Here is a 17,939-nt window from a genome sequence, read left to right as displayed (position 1 = left end):
TGCACGACTGTCAAAAATTGTTAATAACTAATATAATAACATTTAAAATAAGGTATTAATTTTTTTTTCTAGTAGAGGATAGTTTACTTTACTCGTCGGTCAATTAATACTAATAATATATTGGATTTTTTGTTAGTTAAAAATAGTTAAGTAAAAAATGTTACAATTGACCCCACTCTCCCCTAGTGATCAAGAAACGATTAAAGCTAGTAATGTCCTCAGATATACAGCTCCAACATAAATTCTAGCTAGGGCGAATTTCGATTACAAAGCTTGCTCTGACATATAAAATGAGTTTAGGGGTACATGTGATAAAATTATGCTCCACTTGTACTTTGTTCTATTTGTGAATTCCGATCACTTTTTTCGATAACAATGTTTCAAAACTAAGCAGCTGCTCTACATACTCAACAAATTTATTAAATTCGAAAGTGAAATACAGTTTTATAATATGAAGATGTACTTTAATCACTCTATATCATTTTTCTATTTCTCTGAAAACGTAATGTTTTACGCCAGCGTTATGACAAAAGATCAAAATAAAAATTATAATAACAATAATCATAATAATAATAAGGAAAAATAAATATGTAAATAAATATTAATAATATTTAAAGTTAATGCTTTTCTGTTGCATAATCAGAGAGTTTGAACTTATTTGAATAGTACCATATTGATTTAATGTCCAACATTAATTTTATAATCAAAAAGCATGTTTACAAGAAAATATTTTTGATGAAAAACTTAAGCAGGATCACCAGAGAAAATAATGAAAATTAACAACTAATCACTTTCAATTTTCAATGATAAGTAAAAACGAAATCAGTCAAAAATAACATTACAGCAAGTACAAATCTATATATTAAAGGAATTTAAAATGATCATGACTTTATTAATTACTTTTAATAGTTCCTTACTAATGAAAACTTAATTCAGCTGTAACTATTTTGACTATTGAAGTTAATTTTAAGTGATTCTTCGGTTCATTGAGAATGCACAAAAAGCTCATCATTTCGTTTTTTTTTTATGTTGTTCGACATGTGCTGAGCCAGCTTAAAAGTGACAACAGTAATTCAAAGTTCGTTCATAAAGATTGCTCCATTGACACAAAAAACTACCAAAAGTCGATCAACTACTTAAGCAATAATCGATTTAGTTAAAGACAGATAAACGAAAGAAATATCTAATCAAAATTTAATAAAAACAAAATATTTAATCAAATTATCAATGTCATTACTTTCATTATAGACCTGCTAACTTCAGCAAAGATTTATTAATGCATAGATAAAAGTAATAAAAAGGAATATTGATCATAGTAATAAAAACTTCTACCTGTACCTTGTGGTACAATGTAAAACGTCTCATTTTCAGACGAAATTGTTATCTAAAAAAAGGAAAGTTACGACATAAAAATTACAATTTCAACAATACTTAAGAGCCTTCCTTAAGCAGAACTGGATATAATTGTATTTTAAGTCATGGACCAGTAGTATTGCGCTTATTTGATATGAACTACATACTACCAAATGATGTCTATTAATTTAATTACTATTGTTTGATTGACTGTTATATGATTTTTTTACTGTATAGTTAATTTGTTGAAAGGATTACATCATCCAGAAAAATTATGATCGAAAAAATCTCTTGAGCTTTAGAAGGTTGGCGATGCATTGTAAAACTATTTTTCAAGGCCATAATATATTTTAGCACAGTAAAATAATTAAAGAAAATGAGGAGGGTAAGTATAATTGCATATAAAAACTATCAACTGTATACAAAAGTACTGGTCACATTTATGAGTGCAAAAATGTAACGTTGAAAACATTTTGAATTTTTTTGAAAATCTAGTAAAATGTATCTCTCAAATTTAAATAAAATATTTCTTATTCTATTTCACAAGAAAAATTTGCATTTCAATGCAGAAAAAAAAACTTTCTTATACAATTTTATTTCTTGTATGGAAAATACCAGAAACGTCGATTTTAGCATACCTCAGACTAAATATTCCAAAAATTAAAAGCTGACGAAACATTTCTTAGTGTCGGATTCGCAACTCTTGCGAATCGATTTTTTACTAAGTTCACTAATGGAATTTGCGTGGTTTTCCTTTTATATATATTTTTTCTGATTGGACAATATTTGTGATTGCAAAGTTAAATGATATTTTTCTGATTTAAAATCAAATTTCACCTTGCTTTTCAAGAGATATTATCAACAATGAATTTCCCTGTTGCAAAAACCTAAGCTTTTTTTAAATTTTGAAAGATTAAATATGTACCTTGAAACTGATCAAGTCAGTGCTCAGTTCGCAAAATAAAGTGAACACTATACATAAATTGTTATCTAATGATCGGATTTTTATGTATATGAACTCAATATAATGGTTTCACTTTAAATATGCTAGTTAGTTAATGCAGATTATATTTTAAGTTACGAAATCAGACATAAAAACGTTCTGTCTATGAATAAACATAATTTTATTAGACGGATTTGAATTTTTTGGTCCTCAAAATATGAAGGTAGCGTCTGTTTGGAAAATGTCCCTATAGCTTAGGTAGGATAGCAGTTGAAACTTTATATCCCTTAATATTACTTTCATTTTTTGTGTATTTGCTATATTGCGAGAACTTTTCAAGCAAATCAAAAAATTTTTGCACACAATTATAAATTACGTTAATCTATGTAAAAAATAAGTTTAAATAATTTTTTTTAATGATAGTCGAAAAATATTTTTACCTGCAAGGTACATAAATATTCCCATCATTTCGAAGAATAAATTTTAAATGACAAAATGCAAAATTTGTACACAATCGGTTGATGAGTTTCTGGGTTAACAAATTTTAAAAGACGTCGTATATTTAAAATTTTATTTCTTAAGATCTATTCGACCGATTTCATTCAAATTTTGTACTTAAATTTTTACATGTAATATATTTTCACACCCTCAGGTAATAATGTATCAGATATTTTTATCTGCATTTTTATCTGCACTGCATTTTTAAACCTACGTTTTACTCTTAACGCAATTTTTTATGTGAAATCTTAATGGAGAATTCAGGCTTCTATAGAGAACTGTATGTACATTAATTGTAAGACACGCATAAAACCTTTTGTTTGTACTAAATTTTAAAAATGTACCAATTAAGCATCAACATTTGGTTCTACTTAGAAAAACTTACTTACACTTACATAGTTACTAAATTCATTTTAAAATATTAAAAATTTTGTGTTTGGTGCATGTAGCTTTTCTTTTATACTATTTTACCTAATTTATTTCAATAATTTGTAAGATTTTAATATTCACAAGTTTCAAATGTTAATTTATTAACCAAATATTTCACTACTTCATAGACTATTAACACATCTTATTCCTCTAATTTATTCAGAACAACCTTTAAAAATTACGTCTATTCGTACTACTCATTAAAATTTTCGTAATAAAATATAATTAAGCATGCTGTACAGATCGATATTTTCCCTTTAATTTCAGGGGAGAATATTTGCACAGATTGTAGAAATCTTGGGAATATTTCTTGCATAGTTAATTAATATAATAAGCATAAATGATGGCATGCATTTTTCTGCACTTGGCAACGAAGTCTTTAAAATATAAATTATCTCATAAATTTCCATCATTACTGCTTGGATCAAGTTCAAGTTCTCAGTTATAATTTAAGGAGAATATATTTTACACGCAAACTCTCATAATCACGTAATTAAATCCTGATAATTCAAGATAATTTCGGAATTTTTTTCCCCTTTTAATAGTCTCTCAGGATTTTCTTATTTCTTAAAGTTGATAAAAAAAAGCTATAAAAAGTAAAGTATGAGATTAATCTGCGTTTTATTTATTAGGGTTTTTGCAGTGAAATTTATTTATATTTAAATTTTTCTAATTATTTTAGATCTATCCTTTCTATTCAACATTTTTTTATACTTTAAATAAATTTACAAAGGTACAAAAATATTAACAAATCAGCCTGGCAAAAATATCGCTAAAAGTGATAGAAAATTTCTAGTACAGAAAATTATTTTCGAGAAAAAAAACTACTAATAATTAAACTGATCAAAATTTTTTTTCTTTTTTCCTTGCTATAATAGCATTCAATTAAAAGCGCTAAAAAAGCTTTTAAAAAAATTCTATAATTTAAAGTATACTATTTATTATCTAAGCAGTTATTACTACAATGTTGCTCAAAAATTAAACAGTAAAAAAATAAAAATTATTTCCTAACCCATATTATTACTTAACTAAATTTCATTTGTTTAGATGGCTATTTTACTTAATTCTCCAATAGTTTATTAACATAATGTGTTAAATAACGAATTCTTTAACTAAATAACAATTTATTGCTTGATAACGATACCTTAAATAGGGAGACTTCATGCCAGGTAAAGTGCAGTTATGTGTTAACGAAGTCTAATTATATTATTGCTGATATGTTTTATTATTATTGTGTTATTACATTTTATATGATATTAATATGTTAATAGCATCTTGTCATAACTAAATAAAAAGCAATTTAAGAGTTTTTGCCACTTTAAGGGATTAGTATTAAGTTATGAGACAGTGTAAATTCTTGTTATGACTGATTTGTGTTGATCTACAAAAATTATTGTTTGACTTTTTTTTCTGTCTACGCTGACCTTCGTCAAATGTTATCCTCATTAAATTTTCCCTGATTCATCATTATAAATAAGGTAAATTGATGATATCCAGAACTGTAGTAAACGTAAAAAGTTTCAAAATAGAAATCATTATGTCATTTTGTTTATTTTCTATATCATGATAACCAAGAATATTGAACTTTAGTGGTGACTGTGAGCCAATTTTCGACTACTTGTTGAATGATAATGACGGTTTGAAATCGGGATAATGTTTATTCTAACGTCGCAATACCTATGAAAGAGGTTAAAATAAAAAATGAAACAGTCGGGTCTGACGAGGAAACATCAAAAATTATCAATGCAATGTAATCTAGGTGGATATTCACTGATGTCGACGAGATTAGTAAGGCATTAGTCTCTGCTAAGGCCTATGCAAGGAAGTGCATAGTCTAACCATCCGATGATGCGTAGTTCAAGAGAAATCAAATTTCAGAAAAATAATCAAGTGGTTTTAAAGCTGGAGAACAGGCAGGCCACTCTTCTGTACAGATAAAATCCAAAAATTTGCTTTGACATCATTTTTTTTGTCGGGCATTGAGCTTTATTAAAAGCAGTATGATTGTGCTCTAAATAAATCTGATTGTTGTTGTTGTTAATTTACGTCGCACTAGAGCTGCACATTGGGCTATTGGCGACGGTCTGGGAAACATCCCGGAGGATGATCCGAAGACATGCCATCACAATTTTGATCCTCTGCGGAGGGGATGGCACCCCCGCTTCGGTAGCCCGACGACCTGCGCGCGAAGTCGAGCACTTTACGGTAGCACAGTTTAACGAGGACCAATACCGCACACCCTCGGTCCCTACGCAGACTGATCCAAGTGGTCACCCACCCGCACACTGACCGTAGCCAGTGATGCTTGACTTCGGTGATCTGCTGGGAACCGTGTCTTAACGATCAGTCCACTGCGGGACCTAAATAAATCTGAAGCAGGCTAAACCAAATGCTTCCTCAAGATTTATTACAAGTTGTACTCACAGTTGAGTTTAACCCCTGAATCAGTAAGAAGTAGAAACTTTGCATGTTGGGAAATGCCACCTCATACTTCTGCTGCATTCTAGTATCATCTACAGTTATACACGTCCGTGTACCAACATAGTAATATCTTGTTCTTTTTTTACTCTAATTTGCTTTTACGCGTTGGTAAGGCCATGAATTCATTGTTATACGTATGGTTTTAGCTGTAAATCGTTTTACAGCACTCTATTAATCGTTGATGTTGATATTTCTATCCTTTTTTTTGTCGGACAGATTAGAGTGGATTGCGTCTAATTCGTTTTCTAACGGATCACGTCCGTTGTCCTAAGCGTTCTTTTGGCTCCACTTCTAAGATGAATTAAACAATCACCAGGGCATCCGGTTTCTCTTTAGAATACAAAAAAAAACTTTTTTTTTGGCTCACGCTATTACTTTTACTCTCTTGAATAATTTCGCAATATTTCAACTTTCTCGTATCGCGATTTTGACTAAGCTTTCAAACGGCATCCATTTCAAATGCATACATTTAGACTGCGTGTAGAGTTAGAAGAAAGTCTATACTTTAAAGTGTGACTTAAGAAATTTTTCTCGTGAAAAAGAAACCGGTGAAAGTGAAGCAATGTAAAATTTAGGAACACCTATTCTGGTATACCCTGTAAAACAAAATATATTTTACTTCCAAAAAAAATCTTTAGTAATTTGTTTGATCGTGATTTTACTGTTTCATTATGAATAATTATGCTAGTTTATAGCTGAATACGCGTTCTTCATACGTGGTTAGAAAAAAAAGGAATCAAGATATCAATGCTGAACAACATTAGAAAATCCTGCACAAAACTGAACGGCATTTACTGACATAATCAGTAAAGCTAAAATAATTCCAATTATTTATTTATTTATTATTATTCGTTGCTATTATCGGTGACTTTTCGTTTTTTAAATTAAACAGACCTTTTTTGCAAGTTTTATGCAGTTGCAAGATTAATTGCGTTTAGTATCACTTGGAATGATGCTATAGCTCGTGGTCAACTCACGACAGCTCAAAAGTAATTTTCCCAGGTTCTTATCACTTTCCAGGGGCCTATTTCCAAAGTATTTATAGATTGAAACTGTTCCGTATTGATGCAGTTTTAAAAATTACAAACTATACCAATATAACAATTTGTGCACACATTAGCATGTATGGTACATATCCTCCTGAGTTTTATGCGAAATGCATTTATCGGAGGTAGTAAAATAAAGCCCAAATTTTAAAATAACTAGTGGAATTCTTATAATACTTTAATAAGGACTTTAAAACATGACCATTTCTCTATCTTACTATCTTATGTAGTGATGAAAAAATACAATTATCCACTATTTTTTCTACCACAGGAAAAAAAAAATTCTGAAACTACGAAAAATCTGTAGCAGAATTCCTTATTAAAACTGTGCCAATTACCATAATACCAGTAGTACGTAGTACCAAAATTAGTAAAGAGTCATCTGCGTGAATATTAGTTTGACTTTTTTTACAGTTTCCCTAAACGGATAAGTACTTTTTCAGCATTAACTTTGTGTTTTACATAATAGCTTTTTTTAATTCAGTTAATACACATTACTAAAATTAATTAAGCATCTTTGGTGGTAATAAAGGTATGGCAATTTTTTATGGTTCCTCTAAACGACCTTTACATATGTTAATTTTGCTTTTGAGTACATTGTTTTTTTTTTATTTTAGTGTATACCTATTTCTTAAATTAGTTAAACATCATTGGTCTTACTAATAGTTTGCGATTTTTTTATATTTCTCTTAAACGAATCAGTACCACTTTTCCATTAGTTTTGTTTTTCAATGCATAACTAATTTTTTTCTCAAATTTTCCTTTGATTTGAAATTTTTTAGTTTTATAAAAACACGTTTTAACAGAATTAATGTAAACAAAACAAGCATACGGTTTCAAAACACATTAGGAATACTAATTTGATAACGTAGTACGCCACTGCAACCACATTAACGTTGCTCATTGAGTATATCTGACATAGCAAGTAAAATATAATGAAATATTTAAATACGTGCAATAAAAATATTTTTTTATCAAATCGAGCAACAACTCATCTTTAAAATATTTGAAGAGATTGAAAAATATAACAGTTTTTAGTTTAATTTTGGAACAATGACAAATGTTTAAACAAGTAAATAATTCCGTTTTCAAATGACTCTCCTGAATAGTCTAATTGAAAATTTTGATTGAAGTTTAAGATCGGAGGCTGAAATCGCTGTCAGAATTTCAGGAAGATAGAACAAACGGTTCTGAAGTTATAAGACAGACACACAAGCTATTCATATTGTTATTATAGATAAAATGATGATAAAGAAATTAATTACAAAAACATTATTCACATAGTAATAAATTTAATACTTTTTGGGGGATTTTTTTTTGTCTTCCTTAAAAAAAAAAATTTTTTTTTAAAAACTAGATATTTGAAATATTTTAAAACTTTTTAAGTATATTCGATAACAAGAAGGTTTGCATGTTTTAGTCCTTTTTAATGCAGCAAATTAGGTGGCATAAAGTCTCTTTGCCCAAGAGGAGAGACATATACCGTAAAATACATTTTTTAATGTTCTTTACCACTTAAAGTGAAATTCTATTTATTACATTAAAATAGGTGTGTGCCAGATATATTTATTACCAAATATTCCACACTCAAAATTTTCAATTTAAAATACATGTCTTTTATATATATATATAAAAATAAAGTTCACAAAAGTGGCGCCAATTCACTTCTTTTTCTGTATGTCAACAAATGAATCAACGTTAAAGGCTGCTTGCAAATATTTCAAGTTCTCTTTTTTTTTCTTCCTCAGATCCAATGTACTTTTTCAATGCTAATTTTAACATTTAAAATGTGACACGTACTTCATAGACTTCTGAGTTTTAGTTATCGTGTATAGCAACTCTATATGGCTAGTCGAGAGTTGACAAATAAATGCCTTTATTATATTTATTTCTCAACCATTTGATATTCGATAATTCTTTTAAAATGATTATAAATTGTTTGCGTTTCAACCCTTACAGCATCGACGACAGAAATAGAATTATTTTACCCCTAAGATTATGCATGTCGAGTACAAGAATTAAGAAAAACAATGTCTTAGTTGAAACGCAGCCTTTCAACTTATAACTCAATTTTTGAGTTTAAAATCCAGAATTTGAGTTTTAAAACTGACTAAACATGGCAAACAGTTGTCAAGATTTTTTGAATCCGTCAAACAAAGACAGAAAAAGGGGCCAATGCTCCACTTAACCACCCACAACCACTCTTGCACAAGAGGGTAAATTTAAAAAACAGGGGCGTACTCTAACTGATGGAGTGAGGACTAGTCACTCACTTATCGGCACTTTTAAAAACATTGAATGTTTCGTTTATCGAAACCATCAACCAGAGACGATTCTTTTTTTTCCATATGATTTGGAGGAGATATATTCGAGAGGGTTGTGCTTCCGCCAAAAAAAATCAATATCCCCAACCCCTCCCTACTGTTTTCCCAGAAGGCGATGGGATCGATATTCCGCAGCAAGCTGTCTTCGTAAAGAAGTGACTGAGTGTACAAATCGAAACAATGCTTGTCGATGAAATGTTTCAAGGGCGACTCCACACGTAGGAGTAAATAAATGATTTATAAAATTGATCAACACAACTCACATGTAAAAGGCAAGCGAAAAGCTTCCCAACTGCGGTTATTACTCAAATGGAGCAAGGATACAAAAATATTTATTTTGCATTCTTTATGCAAGAAAATAAAGTAATTTTCTTTTAAATGGTGAAAAAATGCTTTTTTCTTAATTAGATTGTGAGATGATATTTGGTTTCCTTCACTACAAATGGCACTTAAATTTAGCTTCTTTTTTATAAATTATTATATTTTTACAAATTTGAAACAATATATCAAAGCCTATTAAAAATACAGCTAGAAATTTTTTATAAATATAATTTTAGTTATTTTATTTTAATTTTCCTTGAAGAAATTTGAAAAATGTTTTTTTTTTAAGTTTTAGAAACTTTTTAAAACGCTGACATAAATTCGAAATCAAAAATTAAAGTATGAACATTTTTCTACAGAATAAATCTAATATTTTAATGTAGGAGAATATTTTCACTTAGATAAACTGAAAAAAAGAATTTTTCAGTTTTTTTTAATGAATTTTCAAAAAAAATAATAATCTAAAACTGCCTTGTAGAATATTCGCGAACATTTAGTACATTTTTATATATTCGTTAAAATCTTGTACAGTTTTTTTACATTTGTGAGCATTGTTACGTCACAAAAAAAGTTCAAAATAACACATAAAATTTAGTCAGTTACGTTAAACATATTTTGTATAGTTTTAAATATTTTAACTGCAATTCGCTGAGAACGAAAATTTTCGACTAATTTGTTGTTTTGAATGTTTTTAAACATTATATATATTTATATTTAAATTTTAATATTCATTAGTTTAGTTACTTTTATTGCATTTCCTAAGTTTTAAATGTGCTGTTTTTTTTTTTTTTTTTTTTTTTTTTTTTTTTTTTTTTTTTTTTTTAAGTAAGCTAGTTTAAATTACAAAGATGAATCTAGCTGCTATTATGTTATTAATACTACTATTACAAACTGTTTTACAATTATTAAACAGTAAATTAATAATATTTTTTTATTATAAGATTTGTGTGAAATTGCGTCTAGTCAATGCATGAAAATTGAAATAATAAGTAAAAAATTGTAAAATGTTAGTAGAATTTAAATCTTCTCACTATTTTTAAATACTCTAGTTGGAGAAAACATAAAAAGTTTTTTAGTAACCAAAAATTCAATAAAAATTTTTTAAAATAAAGCTTGAGGGGGAATTTTTAACAGTTATCGACAAAAATTACTAGCTTTAAATCACAAACTGTAATCTATTAGACATAATCTGTTGCAATACCATAAAAAAGGTTGGGGATCTTTTAATTAAATAATTTTTAATTTCGGTGTAAAATCAGTTTGAGATTCAAAGCAAAAGCCACTGCATAGTAATCATAGCATAGAGGCGCAGCTCCCTGATTTGATTATACTTATATATGAAATGACACTTCTAAAAATCATGCATACGCATACACATATTCACGTAATTCTTATAATCTTTAAATGAAATATAAATAAAAAAAATTTGATTTTACAATACTTAACAAATTAATAGTGTAACTGATAGACATTAGTAAATATTTATGTAAACAAATAATGTCATTACAAATTTGTATTATTTCCCAATGTAATTATTTAGTCACAAATCGGCGATAAAAGAGCAATTAGGTGCACAATTTATAGAAATAAAAATTCGCATTATAATATCAAATCTAACAATTAACAATATTATAGAAAACTAATATTTCGTAAGCTATAGTGTTATATAGAGAGACAAGAACCCAGTGATATTTTAAAATATAGCTAGTTTTCATAGTAATTTTAATTATTTCATTTTACATTTATTTCATAGAATTCATAAAATATATTGATAAAAGAATAGAATTTTAAAATATCGACACTATTGTATTAAAATCAGCTCATTGCTCGATAACTTTAAATCAATATATAAGTAAATATTGATTTGATAAATTTAATACGTATGGGTAACTTTACTACGATATTGAAATTTTGTGTAGTTAAAAAAATCACAGAGAAATCAGTTTTTTTAAAAAAAAAAGAATTCTAGAACTTTTTTTTCTTTTTGGAGATGTTTTACTTTTTTCAGATACTGAACTTTAATAAATTATTTATGTATGCAGTGTTCAAATTACAAGCAACACATTGCACTTAACTGTTAATTATTTAGATATAATACATAGCAAATATTAATAAATCTAAAAGTTGGAATAGGTTAAAGCAAACATTCACGCCGATAATTCCAAGTGCGGTTACAGTGCCATACAGTTCCACCGTAGTTTCAATGCACATATTTTAGATAAGAAATCACCAGTAAAATTACCCATACATTATACATTCAAAATAGAAACACAGTGAACTTAAAAAATAAATAAACATAATGCAATTATCTAAGTATTTAACAAATGGAAGCACAAAGGCTTTACTTATGTATTAAAAAATAGGAAAAGTGTTATAAGACATACATAAACAGAAAAATCATAATTTTTACTGGAAAATTAAGGGAAAATAATTCTCTATTTATGAAAAGTCATAGTGTTTTTTTAAAAAAAAAATCAAATATACCATGTTCTCTCATATTGAAAAAATTAGCCGGATCTAACATTTCATATTTTTTTGACAGATATAAATTATGTGTCTGCGTATTTTACTGAAACTTGAAAATAAAACAAATATCAATTTTAAACAACTCAGTTTCCAATAAATGCAGACTTTTTAACGAAACAACAGCAATACAAATTAAATTTGAAATTGATTCTTTTTTTAAAAAAAGAAGAAGAATACGTTGAAAGATGAATTCGGAAAAATCCCACTATTTTGAAAAATNAGTTCCACCGTAGTTTCAATGCACATATTTTAAATAAGAAATCACCTGTAAAATTACCCATACATTATACATTCAAAATAGAAACACAGTGGACTTAAAAAATAAATAAATATAATACAATTATCTAAGTATTTAACAAATAGAAGCACAAAGGCTTTACTTGCGTATTAAAAAAATAGGAAAAGTGTTATAAGACATACATAAAAAGAAAAATTATAATTTTTACTGGAAAATAATTCTCTATTTTTGAAAGTCATAGCGTTTTTTTAAAAAAAATCAAATATACCATGTTCTCTCATATTGAAAAAATTAGCCGGATCTAACATTTCATATTTTTTTGACAGATATAAATTATGTGTCTGCGTATTTTACTGAAACTTGAAAATAAAACAAATATCAACTTTAAACAACTCAGTTTTCAATAAATGCAGACTTTTTAACGAAACAACAGCAATACAAATTAAATTTGAAATTGATTCTTTTTTTTAAAAAAAAAAGAAGAGAATAATACGTTGAAAGATGAAATCGGAAAAATCCCACTATTTTGAAAAATTGACAACTTGTGATGAAATTTGATTTTAACTAATCTTAATAATTATTCACACCAAAATATGTGTGCAAAACAAATTTGCTACACAGTATTTTGAGCCGTTTTAAAGATATTTTTCAATATATAATATTAAGTAACAATATATTTTTTTAATTTCTTCGATCCTTTTTAACACAAAAATAAAATATGTTTGATTTCTTTCTTTTCGTGCAATACACTGTTTTAATAAATTGCTTCCTTACTTTACAGTTATTTGCCTTGATGCAGAGGGGAAAAAATAAGAATTTTAATCCACTTATTACTTTTAATTTCCAGACAGCTTTGATTTCTAAAATATTTTAATAAAAATACAAAAACAAACCCTAGATCTGATTTTGAAATAAATATTTAAATGCTTCATGATAGTTTTAAAATAATATATATAACCAATCAGAAAATCAAAAACTTTTGCAGAGGGGAAAAAATAACAATTTTAGTCCACTTATTACTTTTAATTTCCAGACCACTTTGATTTCTAAAATATTTTAATGAAAGTACAAAAACAAACCCTAGATCTGATTCTAAAATAAATATTCAAATGCTTCATGATAGTTTAAAGTAATATATTAAACCAATCAGAAAATCAAAAACATTAGAAAGAAAGATACGTATAGAGAGCTCAAAGAAAATTATGAAAACTTACCCCAACGTTAACGCAATCTTCGCTTCCAGAAGGAAATTTTGCCATAAATTTGCTGCCAGCCTTTTCCTCTGAGGAATTGAGGGGGCGAAAACGACACACAACTTTGATGCTGCATTCTGACGGATTTTCATTCATTTTCATGCAATCACAAAACAAACTACTCCACAAAAATGTACAATGAACTAGAAAATACTCAGTTTTTTTCCACTCAAATCCAAAATACAGTTACAGCCCCATGTTTTCGATTTTCTCCGTCAGGGTAGCTGTCTAGCATAGGGCGCCCCCACTGCAGAGGATATTATTTTACAATGGAAATGACAAAGAAATATTTACTTTTCTGGTCTTATTGATTTCTCAAGTTATACGATGGATTATTTTTTGGTATAAAACATTTTTTACATTTCCTGAGTTTAATTGGAGATCGTGATCATTGGAGGCGGAGAGCGGGAACCGATGCGAGGGAGAGGAAATGCCGGGGCTGTACCGGTGCCTACATGACACGCGACCTCTCCAGACACAAATGAGAAAATGAATGGGGTTTGCCATAATCTCATATTCACGCCAATATCAGTTTTATCGCCAAATTATAAGAAAATATTTTAAATTTTTCTACTTTTGATCACTTATTTATGAATTTAAAAATGTATGAAACTTTTTCGTGATACACCATAAAATTGACTAAAATGTAGTACTAAAATAAAATGAGTAAAGTGCTTTATTCATTTTATCAGATTTCTTTTTATTCGTTGTAGAAGAATATATTTTTAATATGTAAAGATGCAAGAATGTCATTCAAATTTAAAAAAAAAATTCTTTTTGAAAAAAGGCATCCTATTAAAATAATTAAGGAAAACGAGATCTTTATCAGAGGAATTTACTTCGAATAGGATTCTTATCTCCTACAAATATGTAGAGAATAGATTGGTTACAATATTTACTTGTTTGTTTATTTATTTAAAACATTTGCATGTTACATTTAGGTAAAAAACTAAATAGGAGAAAACAAAGTAATCGATTTACTATTTGATCAACATCAGCAGCATGATCAGTTAATGCATATATTTTTGTAGCAAATTAAAAATTTTAACAAAAGGGAAAAAATTTAATAAAGCAAAATAGCACACTCATACTCTTATTAAAAACTAACCTCTAAAACTCTAAAAAAATGAGGAAAAAAAATTATTTTTATCGCTATTAGTAAGTTAAATACTGTTTAGAAACAGCTACACTATAATTGTGCAGTTGATATTCAGAGTAAAAAATTATTTCTTTCTTTTTATTTCATTCGATTTTCAGCGATTTTTACTCTGTAATAATGAGCTCATTTCCTAAACACGGTAATATTTATTAAAAAAACTGTTAAAGGAACTCGATCACATAGTGAGAGAAAATAATTAAAGTCATTGGAATATGATATATAGTTTGTATAAAAGAATTAAATATGTAATCGCTTAAAATATACTGATAAATATGATAATTTATTAAAATTGCCCATAAAAATGCAGATTTTATATATTTATTTATTTATTGTTACTCGCTGTAATAGCATAATTTTTGGTAATATATATATATAGTAGTTAAATATGAACCTTTATACTGAATAACAGTGAAAATATTACTCTTTTGAAGTAATATTTATTAAACAAATACAATTTTTGACACTTGAACGCCGCCATCTTGGATCCACCATTTTGGAATTCCGTAATTCTAACATTAAATTCGTAATAAGCGACCTCAAAAACCCATTTATCGTTAATTTTTAAATAATGTAATTGAAGTTCACATTTCGGTAAGCTTTCTCCGAGTTTCGACCCTGCTGAAGTCTGAAGAACGTTGTTTTTCCCGTCAGTCGAATGCATAGGTAGAAAAGCTACTTTTACAGAATTCATCAGAGGTTAATGAAGTCGCATTGTGAACTGTATTGCGAATCGGAAAAGAATAAATATAAAAATGCGCTAATTTAACATGCCATATAAATTTATTACATAGCAAAAAATAAATCTGCACTAAAATCTAAATCATTTCAGGGTTTGTATTTTGTTTAATGGGGGTATATATTGGAAACTAAAATATCGATAGTACTTCAGAGAATTCAAGAATCCGGAGGAGTAGTTTATTTTATTTTATAACCGTCGTTGAACAGCCGACCCAGTTTCATGGGTTTACGACTACCAATGCTCAACTCCGCAGCCCTGTAATTTTTAACCCAATCCAGAAGACAAGGGAACTCCTGGATCGAGTATTGGGAGAAATTTGCCTTCATAGAGGGCATTTTGATGGAACTAAACGGCATTTTCGTTACACTGAGAAGTAAACCTCAAGAACCTCCCAAGGTTAGCTTAATGGCAAGGGGACTCTAGCCCATGATCCGTTTACCACTGAGGATACTTTACGTCAGCATTGTGGTCGGGGCAAGCCGGATGCGGAATTCGTATCGATTGGGATTCGAACCCGGTTCGCCTCATTGGAAGGCGAACGCTCCATCCCCTGAGGCATCGCTGCTCGGAGGAGTAGCATTGGCCTTGCAGGGCATTCTGTAATGACCGGCCTTAAAATACTATATTTTTAAAATTCTTGTAAAAAAGGTAAGTCAATAAACTATGCCCTCTAAAGTCATAAAATATTTTAAAAAAGCGCTTCGAAACTATTACTAATAGTCTTGGATTTCGATAAAGGGGCTATGCATAAATGAGGTCACGCTTGGAGGAGAAGACAGTTAATGATAAGGGGTGACAGGAGTAACAAGAAGTGTGACATTACTACACATTTTGGATAAAATAAAAATATTTGAGATCAGTAAATCAAAAACTTTTATCTTATTCACTTTTATCTTTTATACATAAATATATATTATATATTTTCATACTATTTACTTTTATATCCCTTTATCAAAATACGTACACCTATAATCAATATTTTTATGCTCACAAATGCTAAATTTAAACACATTGTCAAAATTTAGAGACTCGAAACATGGTCTATAACGTATTGCTTTGTCTTTGAACTATAAATATATAAAATATAGCATGACTTGTGATAAGGGGATAATGAAGTGTGACAATTTAAGATAAAAGAGAAGAGGGGATAAAAATATTTTTTAAAAAAAGGGGGAAAATAATAATACTTAAATATATATATTTAAGTATATTGGGAGGCATGATCTCCTGGACTTGACTTAGTTTAGTTTGTCTAAGCCAAGAGGGATAAGCAATTATAACATATACTTTATTTTTATCTGATTTTAAAAATTTGGAGGTTATTTACTCAAGAACTGAAAATGTATTCACATTTTGAGCTTACCGATCCAGGCAAGCGTTGTTACAATTCTAAAGTTTGACAAGTTTAGAGAAAGTATTTTTTTTACTCTCAGTTAGTATTTAACTCTTAATTAGAGTTTTTTTCCAAATATATTTGAAGACATATTATTAAGAGTATGTGAAAATCCACGAAGTGTGTGATTTTTTCATCATGGAAATTATAAAGCAAGATTTTTTTTCTACAGAAAATTTAAAAAACATTTTTTTTTGTTGAAACAGTTTTACTATTTATAACGTCTATCGCAAGTATAACGCCTGATGAACTTGTAAAATTAGTGTAACCTGGTTACTTCCATTAAAGGATATATTTTGAAAAATAATACACAAGTTTTCTTAAAAATTTGAAATCAAGTAAATTAAAAAAGCTATGATGTGAAACATGTGCTAATAAAGCTATGTGCGGATTTTCCTTTTTTAATTCAATATAAATATAAAATGATAGAAAATTGAAAAATTAATATCTACTGGAAGAAAAGAAACTGAAAAATAATAAATGGGCAACATACGATAAATCACATTTTCAAATTGTGCAAACGTGTGCTTTTTTTTTTACCTAAAAAGCATAATGATTTCTATTCAATCAAAAAGGATTTCTGAGTATTTTTTCCTAGTACATATTTCTGTGTAATTTTTTCTAATGGAAATTCCAAACGCTTGTAAATTTTCTAACTGAATATAAGTCTAAAATACAATTTGGTGTAAGAATATCACTTTAGCAGAAAACCTGGTTCATATCTATTTTATTCCAAATCTAAACACTTGTAAACTTTCTATCTGAAAATAAGTCTAAAGAGCAGTTTGTTATAAAATTTAACTTTGGAAAGAGAGTTTAGCTTATATCTAAATAACTCTAGGTCGATCAGATTTATGAAATCATTCAGTTCGTTTCGAGTACATTTTATATACAAAGAAAAATAACGAAAGTGCGATAAAGAGCCAAATAAGTTTCACAGAGAATTCGTATGTTATTCCGCACTTTCATAGGAAGAGCCAGTCTTAAATGCGGAACATTTGCGTCACTGGGAAGTCCGCTCCCTTGGAAACGTCAATTGATTTCATTTTCGTGTTGCTTTTTCCTTTTATGAAGAATACTAAAAAAATGATTATGATATGTTCTTGAAAATGTTCATATAACTAGAATTCAATATATCCGCTGATAGCAGGTAGACACAATGGGATGCTAAAAGTTGCACACTTTAATTCAAAATTTTAAGACATAAAATCTCTTTACCGATTATAAATTAGTAAA

At 28.3% G+C, this 17,939-nt stretch overlaps 1 protein-coding gene across 1 annotated transcript in view; it reads right to left on the bottom strand.

Annotated features, from left to right (window-relative positions):
- The window catches only part of LOC107442085 (kinesin heavy chain), a 59,372-nt gene extending 45,465 nt beyond the window's left edge, over positions 1-13,907 (bottom strand). The window contains exon 1 of the mRNA XM_016055554.3: positions 13,374-13,907. Coding sequence (XP_015911040.1) covers positions 13,374-13,514 — 141 coding nt within the window. The 5' untranslated portion in view covers positions 13,515-13,907. The remainder of the gene's footprint in view (positions 1-13,373) is intronic.
- Positions 13,908-17,939: the final 4,032 nt, after the last annotated feature.

The sequence above is a fragment of the Parasteatoda tepidariorum genome, chromosome 4 (genome assembly GCF_043381705.1).
Source record: "Parasteatoda tepidariorum isolate YZ-2023 chromosome 4, CAS_Ptep_4.0, whole genome shotgun sequence".
NCBI lineage: Eukaryota > Metazoa > Arthropoda > Arachnida > Araneae > Theridiidae > Parasteatoda > Parasteatoda tepidariorum.
Note: the sequence above shows the minus strand (reverse complement) of the source record. Positions and strands in the feature narration are given on the sequence as shown.